The sequence below is a fragment of the Vicugna pacos genome, chromosome 6 (assembly GCF_048564905.1).
Source record: "Vicugna pacos chromosome 6, VicPac4, whole genome shotgun sequence".
Lineage (NCBI taxonomy): Eukaryota > Metazoa > Chordata > Mammalia > Artiodactyla > Camelidae > Vicugna > Vicugna pacos.
In genome coordinates, this window is record NC_132992.1 from 49,053,674 (window position 1) to 49,068,051 (window position 14,378).

At 33.0% G+C, this 14,378-nt stretch overlaps 1 protein-coding gene across 4 annotated transcripts in view; it reads left to right on the top strand.

The window, feature by feature from the left end:
* Positions 1 to 14,378, top strand: part of TOGARAM1 (TOG array regulator of axonemal microtubules 1) — a 60,843-nt gene that overhangs the window by 24,835 nt on the left and 21,630 nt on the right. For 3 of the 4 annotated variants that reach the window (XR_012073566.1, XM_031678994.2, XM_031678996.2), the window contains exons 7-10: positions 2,477 to 2,577; positions 6,430 to 6,582; positions 12,861 to 12,959; positions 14,187 to 14,359. Coding sequence is in view for 3 of the 4 variants with exons in the window: in XM_031678994.2 (XP_031534854.1) it covers positions 2,477 to 2,577; positions 6,430 to 6,582; positions 12,861 to 12,959; positions 14,187 to 14,359 (526 nt within the window). In the remaining variant the exon portion in view is untranslated. The remainder of the gene's footprint in view (positions 1 to 2,476; positions 2,578 to 6,429; positions 6,583 to 12,860; positions 12,960 to 14,186; positions 14,360 to 14,378) is intronic. The other variant, XM_015235598.3, reaches the window with a different exon arrangement.

The window sequence follows — 14,378 nt, forward strand, 5'->3', positions numbered from 1 at the left end:
GTTAAATGAATGCTAATCTGTAATTTGTAGTCTGAGGCTCTGATATCATATTTTAAAAAAATCTTTAAAACCACTTATTTTCTAATTTTTAAAACATTGAAGTACATTTAAAAGACAACAGAGACGTTTACAGATATTACCTTACTTGGCTTTGGTTTGAGGTGGGGATGGAGAGAGAGAACACAACCCCGGCTGTAACTGGAGTCCCTGAATTCATATAAAACCTAGTCCTAACGTCTCACTTGTTCTGCCTACCTAAGATTTATCTTAATATTCCTTGTCCTTTAACTCTTTTTTGGATTATTGACTCTTTGGCAGTTGACCTGTAGCTGATAGTACTGCTTTCATTAAAAACTCAGCACCAGTTTCCTCTAATTTATGGGTAAACTTCATCCAGTCATTATCCCATTATTTCTTATATTTTGTTATTCCATTATCTTGTGGGAGCTTAGATTCCATGCTATAGGTTTTGCAGTCCTTTCAGGAGTTTCCTTACCATAGTAGTTAGTGCTGGAATTAGAGTCCTGGTTACCCCACACTGACGGAGAATTATTTTCCATCATAGAAATTTGACAAACTTTTCCATATTCCCTCAATAACCTCTAAGTCCTAGACAGTGATCCTACCTTGATTTCTGAAACCCTCTGTGACCCTATTCTAGGATTTGGGGGAATCTTTCCCTCTTTATTTTAGATAAAAACCTAAGAGGAGAATGGCTAGGTCATGGGTAGATGGACATTTAACTTTTTAAATAACTGCTAAACAGTTTTCCGAGATTCTTGTGCCATTTTACACTCCCACTAGCAAAGTATGAGAGTTCCAGTTGTTTCACATCCTTATTAACATTTACTGTTGTCAGTCTTTTTAATTTCATTTTCCTTTGATTTTATTCTATACTATGTTTATATATAGCTATTAGAAGTAAATATTTAAAATTAAATTTAAATTATTTTCACTTAAGTGAACTAGAATATAGGTAGAAATTGCATAATCCAAGGAGAAATAGTATTCTATTAATGTTAACAGAAAAGAGTGTTTTTATTTCAGCAGTTCATAGAATTAAACCTAATTTTTGTGCCCCATTATGAAAGGTTTATCTCATCTCATGATTTCCTTCCCCACATTTTTAACTTAAATAGCAGCTTATTTTGCAGTTGGAAACTTTTTCTTGCTGGAAATTCCTTTGTTGTAATTACCTAAGTAGAATAATGTGGTATATTTACAAAATGAATTTAGAATGGCTATGTGGACTGGTGAAGTAGTTATGTTTACATTAAGTAACCAGACATTTAAAAATACTTATTTATCCTTTAGACCTTCCTTTATCTTCCATAAATGTGAAATTTTATGTTACACATTTCTGTAGTTTCAAGATTCTGTAAGTAATTTGGAACACATTTGGGAAGAAAAGTTAATTTTATATTACAATATTTAGAATTCACTATTTCTGCAGTTGTCTCACAGAGTTACTCTTCAGATACTGACCTCTGTGAGACGGGAGTTCAGTATACCCTCATTAATGGACTGAATGATCTTTAATGAATTTAGTATTTCTATATTTAATTTTATTAACTTAGGAGCAATTATTCTCAACCAGCTGTGTCCTGCCTTAAGAATCATAGGCAAAGAAAGTCACTGCTGCTTCCTGCAGCACGTTCATTCTTATGTGGGTTGCGGAGGAATATTATTGAGAACCACTTTTCTAGAGACTGAAGTATTTTCTTTTATCCAAGTCAAATACACTGAGTATAAATATAAATTGATAGTCATCTCTTCTAGAGAAATTACTCTTAAAATATTTGATATTGATTTCTCACTAGGCCAATTAACAAATATGCTTACCCAATTACTAAGAGTTGTGTTTCTTGGTAAAATCTCTTCTTTATACTACCCATCATTGACTTATTGACATTTTAGCATTTATTGATTTTAAACAGTTCCCTTAGATACAGACTTAGTATTATTCAGTTTGCTTTCTTTGTAAAACAAGTCCTGTAGGCCTGTGTAAATTCAGGAAAATATCCAAAAAGTAGTCCAAGAAGAAAGCAGCATTTGCTAAACTCACTTGTTGATGGTCTCTTATTTATAATATAGTTAAGTCCCATTTCTATATTCTATGTGAAGATAGATTGTATGCTAGATAATTAGAATCATTTGGCTTAGTTTTGGAATGGACTGTCTTTGTATCAGTTTTTTTCCCCTATCTAAAGAAAGATTATACAGCACAATCGGAGTGTCTTCATTTCCTTTGGTGATCCTCTCATGAATAATTAAGAATTGATATGTTGAAAAGATTGGAAGTTCAAAAGGTGAATTAGGAATATCAATAAGAAATATTCTTAGGCATAGTTTTTCATACTTGTTGCTGCCTTATTATCTAAGTTTAGTGAGCTAATAAAGTATAGAGAATGCTTGAGAAGAATATTAATAGCTCTAGACCTTAAATATTTATTGAAATCACTTTGTTTCCTTGTAGGTCAGACGTATTTCCAACATTTGGATCAAAACCTTGCTCAACAAGACTTTCTTCTGCAAAGAATAAGAACTCTCAGATAGCTGAACAAAGCCCCAGTGCAGGTATTCTATGACTGTTTTATAAATATGTCTTATAGGAAGTATGGTTTTTTAAATGATATTAAAAATGGTAATAAATGCATTTCAGAGTTAGAATTTTTGTAGCTATCAGTTAAGACTAATTATCTTTTTAGCTCCTTAAAGGACCATTTTAGCAAGAATAAATATTATATTATTGTTTTAAGAAAAAGTACTTACCTGAATAATTGATTCTCCCTTTAAGCCCATAGGTTATCCATGCCTTGCTCCCACAACAAGACATTTTGATTTAGTTGACATCAAATGCAACCTGGCCATCAGAATTTTCATTTGGAAACTCTCTAGGTGATTCTAACATGCAGCATAATTTAGGAACTACTGGGTACCACAAAAGACAATTTTTTAAAAAGTTAATATTTAACTAGTGTATCTTAAGTTAAGAATTTTGCAGACTAACCTGGAAGTCACTAATTTATAACATCAATTCTCAGAAAATAGATTTAGTTATTAGAAATTAATTAGAAGAATATTTGGATTCTGATCAATTTAGGATGTGAACTATGTGTGTTCTTTTTGATTAGTAAAACTATTGAAATACGAATTAATTATAACAAACCGGGATATGATATTTATTTTCACATCATCTCAGTGTAAAAGTCCTGAAACCTTAAGACTACCTTAAATTTCCTCCCTCTAAATATGTCTTGATTTCACCTCTTTTTAATCCCCACTATCACTCGTACTCACTTTTTTTCAACATTTTTTATTGATTTATAATCATTTTACAATGTTGTGTCAAATTCCAGTGTTCAGCACAATTTTTCAGTCATTCATGGACATATACACACTCATTGTCACATTTTTTTCTCTGTGATTTATCATAACATTTTGTGTATATTTCCCTGTGCTATACAGTGTAATCTTGTTTATCTATTCTACAATTTTGAAATCCCAGTCTATCCCTTCCCACCCTCTACCCCCCTGGTAACCACAAGTCTGTATTCTCTGTCCATGAGTCTATTTCTGTCCTGTACATACTCACTTTTTACCTAGCCAACTAACATTTCTCTCCGGCTTCAATCTTACTCACTTACAGTCCATTCCCCATAATACAAATCTGACTGTATTGCCCCACCTAAATTTACTCAGGGCATTCTTCTATGGTCTGGCCCCTGCCAATCTCTCCAGCCTCATTTTCACTTCCCACTTTGTATCTTCTGATCTAGTTAAATCGGACCACCTTCAGTACCAGTTCCTATCTCTTTGCAGTTGGACATACTATTTCTTCTGGCTAAACTCTGCAGTCCATACCATATCCCATTCAGCTGTGGAAACAACTCAGTTGCTTTCTCTGGGAAGGCTTCCCAGTTCACAAATAAAATTGATTACCTCTTTTGTAATATCATTACATTTTACTCTGATATTTTTATAGTAGTATTGCAATTATTTTACTTTTTTGGACACTCAGAATCTTCAGCCCCAGAGATTATTTACCCCTGATTACCGCCATGTGCCTGTCATAATTATAAATGCCAATGCAACCATGTGTGCCTGTTATTTTGGCTTCCGCAAAGCTTACGTGTTTGACTAAGAGATAGTCGTTTTACTAGGCACAGGAAGAGTATGTATATGTGCTTTGAAGTCTAAAAGATCCCAGCTGGAATCCCAGTTTGATATTTAATAATCATATTCATGCTGTGTTATTTAATTGCTTTGAAACTCAGTTCCCTCATCTGGTAATGTAAACCTTGAGAAGGGAAGTGAAGATTTAAAAATGTAACATGTAAAGCACCTAGTACATAGTGGGCACTTGGTAAGTTATTTGTTCTCCGAAATGGGAAGACACAAAGAAATGATACATAGACTTATTCTTTATTTCTTTTTTAAAACTGATCATCAGAATAAATTATTTATTATTTTATAAATAATTATGTAAGTTTGAAGAGACATGTTATTGCTAGGTTGTATCTAGTTTATAAAAATGGAACCTTCCTTCGGAAGAATATCCTTGGAATTAGAAAAGAATAGATTTAGAAAATTGAGATATGAGTTTCCCTCTGACCCTAGTTGTATGACCTTGTGAGCCATTTAAGTTTTAGTGGAGTGATAGGTCTTAAAATAACACATGCTTCAGTATACAATATTCAGTGTTTCCCAAACTTCTCTAGTATTCATTGTTTCTCAGACTTTCCTAATTTTAAGAGTCATCATAGATATGAATATAGCATAGAGATTCTGGGGCCTCACCTTATACCTACTGAAGCAGTCTTCAGGGTTAGAAATCTTATATTTTTAACAAGTAACGTAAGTATTTCTAGGATCAAGTTTTAGATATACTGCTACTGAATTTGCTGTAAGATATTTTTGGTTAAACTTCATATGCTCCCAAAATGTTAAGTTGCTAATGAGTTAGGATTCTATAAATTTGATTTTACATTTTTTGTTTGTGTGGGATAAGGTTTGTTCTGCTTTCAGTAAGCAGATGATTTCTACAAGTTTATTGTTTAATTTGTAAAACATAAAAAATCATAATGTTTAGAATAAAAACTCTCTGAAGATAAAAACAAAAATAATTATGTAAAAAAATAAATCAACTCTGTTTTTACAACAGCATTTCCAATAAAGATTTCCACATAGATTCCACCACTACCTACTCTAGCACATTGTGCTAAATTCCCTGAATGATCTTACAGTAAACTTCTTTCCTATAGCTCTAGATTAGTATCAAAGAAGAATTTAGAAAGATGTCCACGTTACTCCAAGAAGGTCTCTGTCACTACTAATACCAAATTTTAAAAAATCTTTCTTAGTGCCGTTTACTCTGCAGTACTCTCTACCCCAGCTGTCACCAGCCACCTCCTCTCCTCACTGTCCTGTTTTTGTTAAAATATCCTCAAATAAAAAATTATAAAAACATATTTTGTTATCACTTAATGGTTTACATAGCAGCTATACATAAAAGTGAATGATGATTCAAATACATATTGCCTAGGATTTTTCATTTAGTAGTTTTGTGGTTTTAACAGATGCAAAGTATTTGTATAGGGTGTTCAGTTCAAACATTCAAATGTAGAATAAAGTTTTTGATATTTATTAAAAGTAGGCCTGCATTAGGATTTGATTTATTTCAGTTTTAATTAGGAATATAACTTTCAGATGTTTATGATACACTAATCACTGCTATAAGCCCTTTATATTTTCTTTATTTAATCCTCACAACGGTTCTGGAAGAGTTACTACTGTTATCCCCACTTTACAAGTAAGGTTAAGTGTCTTGTCCAGTTTCTGTCAGCAGTTTAAGTGGCAGTACTATGATTTAAAGCCAGGAAGCATAATTCCAAATTCTAAGCTCCTTTACTATGTAGCTTACTACCTTACCAGCCAGACCGGTATAGACTATATGAGAGTGTGAGAGAAGAGAGAAATGGAGGATATAGACATCTCTCAGGATAGTTTAAAAATTCTAGATTTAAAAAAATTTTTGTTTTGCTGTTACGTGTTAAGTATCATTTAAACATTAAGTGCTTGTCATTTTTTAAAAATACGTACATTTGATTACCTCTTTCAAACATTGAATTTTGTATTTCATTGTAATTTTAAAGCCCGTTTTATAAAATGTTATAGCATAGCTTAAAGTGTTCTTATCTACTAGTAAATAAAAAGGTATTAAAATTTTTTCAGTAAAATGAAACCAGTAAAAAATTTTAAGTAAAATAAAAATAAAAAATTACTGTAATGTTATAATTTCTAATCTTCTGTTATTGAAACCTTCTTAAAAGATTAGAAGCCAGGATAAATTTAGAGGGGAGATATATACCTACTTATGGTATTACCTACATCTTCCAAATAAACATTTTTATGTGTTTTATTTTATAGGGATTACAACATCCAATGTAAGCATAATTGGTCAACGTATGAACTATGGTTTTGGATGTGGTGATTTTGAAGATGATAGGTCACATGACATTTCACCTAGTGTTTTAAAAATACAAAATAAGGAACACCCAAGACATTATAAGCATACAAAAGGTTAGTAAATTTCACAAGTTCATTTTTAAGATTGAGTGTCTCTGAATTAGAATCCTCCATAACCATGCCAGTAAAGCAAAATTAACTGAGATTTCTCAGTTTTGAGATTTTTCTTCTTACCCTCCTTTTGATGTGTTGCTGTTTAAATAATTTTGCCAAATAGAACATGTAGGTTCACGTATTGGTTTATGACTTTGTATAAAGATCCAAAGCAGGGAAGCTATTGCCCAAGAGGTTAAAACTAGGGAATCCTTACTGATCTTTACCCCCAGGATACACACATGCATACACACACACACACTCACACGGTTTTTAACAAGATATTTTACTATTAAAATGGGGTGGAGAAATCATATGAGTAAATGGCTCCCAGAGGCCTACTTAGGTTGTAATCATGGAGTAAAACTGTGGAAACAAAAGTATAATTTCTCTATGATAGAACCTGGGAAGCTTCTTTGTTATCACTATCCATTGTTAGCAATTTACATTCTTTTTTTTTTTTTTAACTTAGTAGCAAGCAGCACTTCTGTGACTGCTTTGTCCATTTTTTCAGAGACCCTATTACAGCTGCATTTTAAAATTTTCCATTAGGGTAAAAAGGAAGTGATTTTAAAGGGTATAAATAAATCTTTGTGGAAACGATCAATTGTCCATTGTTTTTACAAAAGAGAATGACATAGTTTTTTCATATTTGCTTGTATATTTTACTTTCTATGTAAAAAAGTCAAATACAAAAATACTTTTCTTTCTAAAGGTGATGTAACTTAATGTTGTTAATTATTTTCAAATAATTGCTGAATATGTTCATTTACTGCTAGTGGCTTTTCTTTTTGGACAGCAGAATCATAAAAATTGTGTCTTTGATCACCAGTTAATTCTACTTCAAAAAATTACTTCACACTCACACTTCCAACTCTAAACTAGATAATTCTACTAGATCTATCTGGTCAAATAGAATAAACATGTTAAACCAAACTTTTCTTCCTTTCCAGACCTGCTCTTTCGTTATCAATTTTTATTAGTAGCATTACCATTTTCCCAATTACAGCAACTTAAAACTTTAGTGTCATCTTTCCACTTCTCCTTACTCTCCAAGTTCAAGCAATGGCTCATCCCACCCATTCTTTTCAGTTTAACTTGGGCCTTCATTATTTCTTCCTTGGATAATTACAGTAGCCTTCTGATAAGATATGTTCATTTCTTTTCATTTCTTTTTAATTCAGGCTTCATACTCTTCCAAAATTATCTTTCCAAGGTACAGTCATCATCTCTTCCATACTCAAAACCTTGGGAGCTTTTCACAGAATAAATTTCCTACTCTGTAGTGTCATTTTTAAGACCCTTAATAATCTTGCCTGAGCTTCCCTTTCTTGCATTACCTGTTACTACACCTCTTTTCATGCTCTGTGCTCTAGCATTCATACTATTAGAAGTTTCTTTATGTATAGTCTGCCTAGATGCCCTTTCCTGATCTTAATGTGTCCAGATCATGTTTGTTTTTTGAATACTGGCTAAAATCCATTTCTTTAGAAAGCTTTCCCCATGTTACTGGTCCAGATAGAATAAGATACTTTAAAGTTAAGGTACTGTGATCTTTATTATCCCTATTATATTTTATATATAACGCTGTTCATTGCCACATGTTAAATGAATGGAGTGGTGATGAGTCAACCAAAACTAATAGCGTGGCCTTGGGCACAGTCAAGCAAAACTTGCACCCTCAAATAATCAGGTTAAAGTAAATATTGAGTGCAATGCTGAAAAGAGTAAGAAGACTTCCAAATGAAATATTGGCAATGAGTGGCATATGTGAATGGATTCATTTTGCAAGAAACCTCGGACATTTTTAGGATTAGCTCTTAGAACCACCTCTTATTCCCATTCCTCTCCTCTGCTGGTTGTCCCTTTGAACCTGCTCATTTTCTAGCATAATAACCTAAAGCCCCAATTAATGACTTGCAGAAGTGATTAGGATGGATGTTTGGAGTGTTAGCAAACTAGATTCTTGAGGTAATGTTTTCTTTTCTCTATTTAAATGAATGGGAGAGAGGTAACCCCCCCAAAAAAAAGATTATATGAGGATAGTTTATATGTAAAGAATCTTTTAAGCATATTTTTCTTTATTTTTTAGAATAGAGATTTAAGCAATATTTCTTTCAATAATTTTTTGCTTAGAAGAAACTGTAGTGTAAAAAGTAAAAGAACATTTTTAGTTTTTTAAGAACCCTCTATACTGTTTTCCATAGTGGCTGCACCAATTTACATTTCCACCAGCAGTTTATAAGGGTTCCCGTTTCTCTATATCCTCTCCAACACTTATTATTTGTAGACTTTTTGCTGATGGCCATTCTTACTGGTGTGAGGGGATACCTCATTGTGGGGATACCTCATTGTGGTTTTGATTTGCTTCTCACTAATAATAAAGGATGTTAACATCTTTTCACATGCCAGGTGGCCATCTGTATGTCTTCTTTGGACAAATGTCTATTTAGGTCTTCTGCCCATTTTTTTATTGCGTTGTTTTTTGAATATTGAGTTGTATGAATCATTTGTATATTTGGGATATTAATCCCTTGTTGGTGGCATCATTTGCAGATATTTTCTCCCATTCTGTAAGTTGTATTTTCATCTTGTTGATGGTTTCCTTTGCTGTGCAAAAGCTTTGAAGTTTAATTAGGTTCTGTTTGTTTATTTTTGCTGTTATTTCTTTTGCCTTGGGAGGCCTATCTAAGGAACTGTTGCTACAATTTATGTCAGAGAATGTTTTGACTATATTCTCTTCTAGGAGTTTCATGGTGTTGTGTCCTCTGTTTAGATCTTTAAGCCATTTGGAATTTATTTTTATATGTAGTGTGAGTGTTCTAATTTCGTTGATTTACGTGTAGCTGTCCAGCTTTCCCAACACAACTTGCTGAAGAGACTGAAAACTTCCCAAACCTAAAAAAGGAACGTATCCAGGTACAAGAAGCACAGAGGGTCCCAACGAAGATTAAACCCAAACAGTCCCACACCAAGACATATCATAATTAAAATGGCAAAAATTAAAAATAAAGAGGGGATTCTGAAGGCAGCAAGAGAAAAACAGAATCAGTTACAAGGGACCCCCCCCCCATAAGGCTATCAGCTGATTTCTCTGAAGAAACCTTGCAGGCCAGAATGGAGTGGCATGATATATTCAAAGTCCTATGAAGGAAAAAGCTGTGACCTAAACCTAGCAAGGTTATCACACAAATCAGAAACTTGGTAGATTTATAGAAACCAGGAAAAAAGGAACTCAAGCATAATACAAAAGAAAATTATCAGACCACAAAAGGAACAACGAAAAAAGAAATGAACAAAGAAGAACTACAAAGTCAACTTGAAAACAAGATTTAAAGATGTAAAATGGCAGTAAGTACATACCTGTCAATAATTACTTTAAATGTCAGTGGACTAAATGCTCCAATCAAAAGACATAGAGTGGTAGATTGGATTAAAAAAAACCCTACAATATGCTGCCTACAAGAGACTCGCCTTAGGGTAAAGGTGAGAGGATGAAAACACAGACTGAAAAGTGAGGGGATGGGAAAAGGTATTTCATGCAAATGGAAAGGACAAGAAAGCAAGGGTAGCAATGCACATATCAGACAAAATAGACTTTAAAACAGTCCATAAAGAAAGACAAAGAAGGATACTATATAATAAAGGGATGAATATAAGAAGACAGTATTATGCTTATTAACATGTATGCACCCAATATAGGAGCACCTAGATATATAAAACAAATACTAACAGACATGAAGGGAGAAATTGACAAGAATACAGTAGTGGTAGGAGACTTTACCACCCCACTGACATCAGTGGACAGATATTCCAGACAAAGTCAATAAAGCAACAGAGATCCTAAATGACAGACCAGTTAGACTTAATTGATATACAGGACACTAGATCCAAAAAACCCCAGAATATGTGTTCTTTTCAAGTGCATATGAAACATTCTGTGCAGTAGACCTCATACTAGGTCACAAAACAAGCCTCAACAAATTTAAAAGGATAGAAATTATTTCAAGCATCTTTTCTGACCACAGTGGTATGAAACTAGAAATCAGCCACAGAAAGAAAAACAGGGAAAAATGATCACTGGGAGACTGAACAACATGCTACTAAAAAGCCAATGAGCCAACAATGAAATCAAAGAGGAAATCAGAAAATACCTCAAGACAAATGACAGTGAAAACACAACCTTACAAAATGCAGTAAAAGCAGTTCTAAGATAGAAGTTTATAGTGGTACAAGCCTTCCTCAGAAAACAAGAAAAATGTAAATTGAATAACCTAACCTACCACCTAAAAGAATTAGAAAAAGAAGAACAAACAAAACTCAAGCAGAAGGAAGGAAATAAAGATCAGAGAGGAAATAAATAAGATCAAAAACAACAATCGAAAAGATCTATAAAACCAAGGTCTGGTATTTTTTAAAGATAAATAAAATCAACAAACCTCTAGTCAGTCTCACCAAGAAGAAAAGAAAGGACCCAAATAAACAAAATAAGGAATGAAAGAGGAAAAATAACAAGTGATACTGCAGAAATACAAAAAGTCATGAGAGAATTCTGTGAACAATTATATGCTGACAAATTGGCAACCTAGAAGAAATGGACAACTTTCTAGAAATATACAGCCTGCCAAAATTGAGTCAAGAAGAAATGGATAATTTGAACAGATTGATTGCTAGAAGTGAAATAAAATCTGTAACAACAACAAAAACCTCCCTGCAAACAAAAGTTCAGGACTGGACAACTTCACTAGGGAATGCTACCATACATACAAAAAAGGACTTATACCTGTCCTTCTCAATCTATTTCAAAGGGTTGAAGAGAAGAGAACACTCCCAGATTCATTCTGTGAGGCCACCATCACCCTGATACCAAAATCAAACAAAGATACTACAAAAAAGAAAATTATAGGTCAATATCTTCGATGACTATCGATACAAAAATCCTCAATATCTAACTGAATCCAACAATACATAAAACATCACATATCATGATCAATATGGATTCATTCCAGGGTAGTAAGGATGGTTCAACATGTACAAATCAATGTGATACACCACATTAACAAAAGAAAAGACAAAAACCATATGATCATCTCAATAGACACAGAAAAAGCATTTGATAAAATTCAACATCCATTCATGATAAAAACTCTCACTAAAGTTGGGGTAGAAGGGACATATCTCAACATATTAAAGGCCATTTATGTCAAACCACAGCCAACATAATACTCAAAGGTGAAAAGCTGAATGCCTTCCTGCCAAATACAGGAACAATGCAAGGATGCCTACTCTCACCACTTCTATTCAACATAGTGTTGTAAGTCCTAACCAAGGCAGTCAGACAAGAGAAAGAAATAAAAGATATCCAGATTGTAAGGGAAGATGTAAAACTTACTGTTTGTAGATGACATGATGCTCTGTATGGAGAACCCTAAAGACACCACACAAAAACTATTAGAACTAATACATGAGTTCAGTAAAGTGGCAGGATATAAGATTCATGTACAGAAATCTGTTGCATTTCTTTATACTAACAATGAAATATCAGAAAGAGAAAGTTAAAAAAAAAGTCTTGTTTAAAATTGCATCAAAAATAAAATAAAATACCTAAGAGTAAACCTAACCATGGGGTTAAAAGACCTATATGTTGAAGACTATAAAACACTGATAAAGGAAATTAAAGATGATTCAGATAAATGGAAAGATAGCCCATGCCCTTTGGTTGGAAGAATTAATGTTAAAATGGCCATACTACCCAAAGCAAGCTACAGATTTAATGCGATCCCTATCAAAATACCCATGACATTTTTCACAGAACTACAACAAGTAATACTAAAAGTTGTATGGAACTGCAAAAGACCCAGAATTGCCAAAGCAACCTTGAGGTAAAGAACAAAGCTGGAGACATAACCCTTCCAGACTTTAGACAATACTACATAGCTACAGTAATCAAAACAGCATGATATTGGTTCAGAAACAGAAATGCAGATCAATGGATCAGAATAGAGAGCCCAGAAATAACCTACGGTCAATTAATGTATGACAAAGGAGGCAAGAATATACAAGGGACAAACCAGGTATTCTAATTATAAATATTTGTTGAATTAGTGAACATATGGGAACAAATAAATTGTAAATTCTTTGTATGAAATTAATTTTCAGTTTTAAAAGACCATGTTATGATATCCTAAAATAGTATATAAGTAAGTATTTTCATATGTGGGTTTTTTTGTTTGTTTTAGGATTTACAGGATCATCATCAAATTTTCAGCAAATTGCCAGTTTTGACCTGACGTCTACAAATACCTTCTCAGAAGACTCAGTAGTAGTTGTTGGAAAAGGTATTTCAAAGTTATTTAGCTTTTTAATTGTTTATATTCTTCACATATCAGTAAAGCCTATCAGTAAAGTATAGAGAAGAGTGTGATTCAAGTGTTGAATAGAACTTTCTTTTTAAAAAATTGTTAAATTGAAAGAATTAAAAATAAATACTTAACATCACATTTCTGTCTTCTAATGAAACTACAGTACACTCATGTCAGGAGTTTTCAGGGAGATATTTTATGTGACAGCTGCAGTTTAGGTACTTCTAAGACACTTTTAGGATAGCTTAGACCATTTTACCATAGTTTAAATTCAAATAGTAGTCCTTATTGATTGACTTAGTAATTGATATAAGTTAATATAATTGTATTATCTTTCATACAAAGTATAGACAAATCTTAACATCTGTTATATATTTTAGAAGTGTTAGAAAACCTTTGAACAACATATTTACACATATCTTTTAAAGCTAGTGTTTTTTCCCCAGCTTTACTGAGATATAATTGATGAATAAAATTGTAAGATATTTAAAGCATACAACATGGTGATTTGATATCCATGTACTTTGTGAAAGGATTCCCTCATCAAGTTCATTAACGCATCCCAACTAGATTTTTTTTTTTAATTGGAAAACTAGAATGTGGTTATAGACTTTGAAGGGGTACATCTTGTTTTTGGTAAACAGAATAAAATGCTTAGAAAGCTTTCCTACCTTCTTTGCTTGATAGCAAAGATCATTAGGTTAATTTAAGGCCCTCTTCAGATTGGCTCCAACCTACTCTTGTAAGCTTGCTTTCTGTTATTCTTCCATATGCCTTGTGCCCAAACCAATTTGTTCACTTTACATACATGCTTTCTACTTGCTCACCTCTGATTATGAGCACCTCTATCTCATAGGATGTCCTTCCCTCCTTCCTTACTTGTCTATCCAAATTCATTGTGTCTTACAATTCCAGCTGAAATTTTTGCTCCTTCAAACCATCTTAAATACCTTTCTTGTGAACTCAGAACTTAGAATATGCTGTTCTCATTTGATATTATGATGAAATGTCTTGTGATACCTCTTATATTATCATCCTGTTAGGATGTTTTTATATTTTGTGATTATTTAACAAGTTTTCTTTATTAACTATATTATTTACTTCTTGAAGGCAAGAAGCCTTTTTCTTAAAAGGCTTGTCTTTGTTGTCCGGAATAACATCACCTGATTACTTAATGACAATTTGCTGGTTGGTTGCTTTCAGGCGTATTTGGAAGTCCAAATTCAGCACCAGCAACCTGCAGCCAGTCTGCGATATCTTCTGTGGAAAATGGGGATACGTTTTCAGTTAAAAGTATTGAACCACCATCAGGGATTTATGGAAGAGCAATCCAGCAGAGTATTCCATCATATGTTGATATTGAGAATGAAAAAGATGTAAGGTTATTTGCTAATC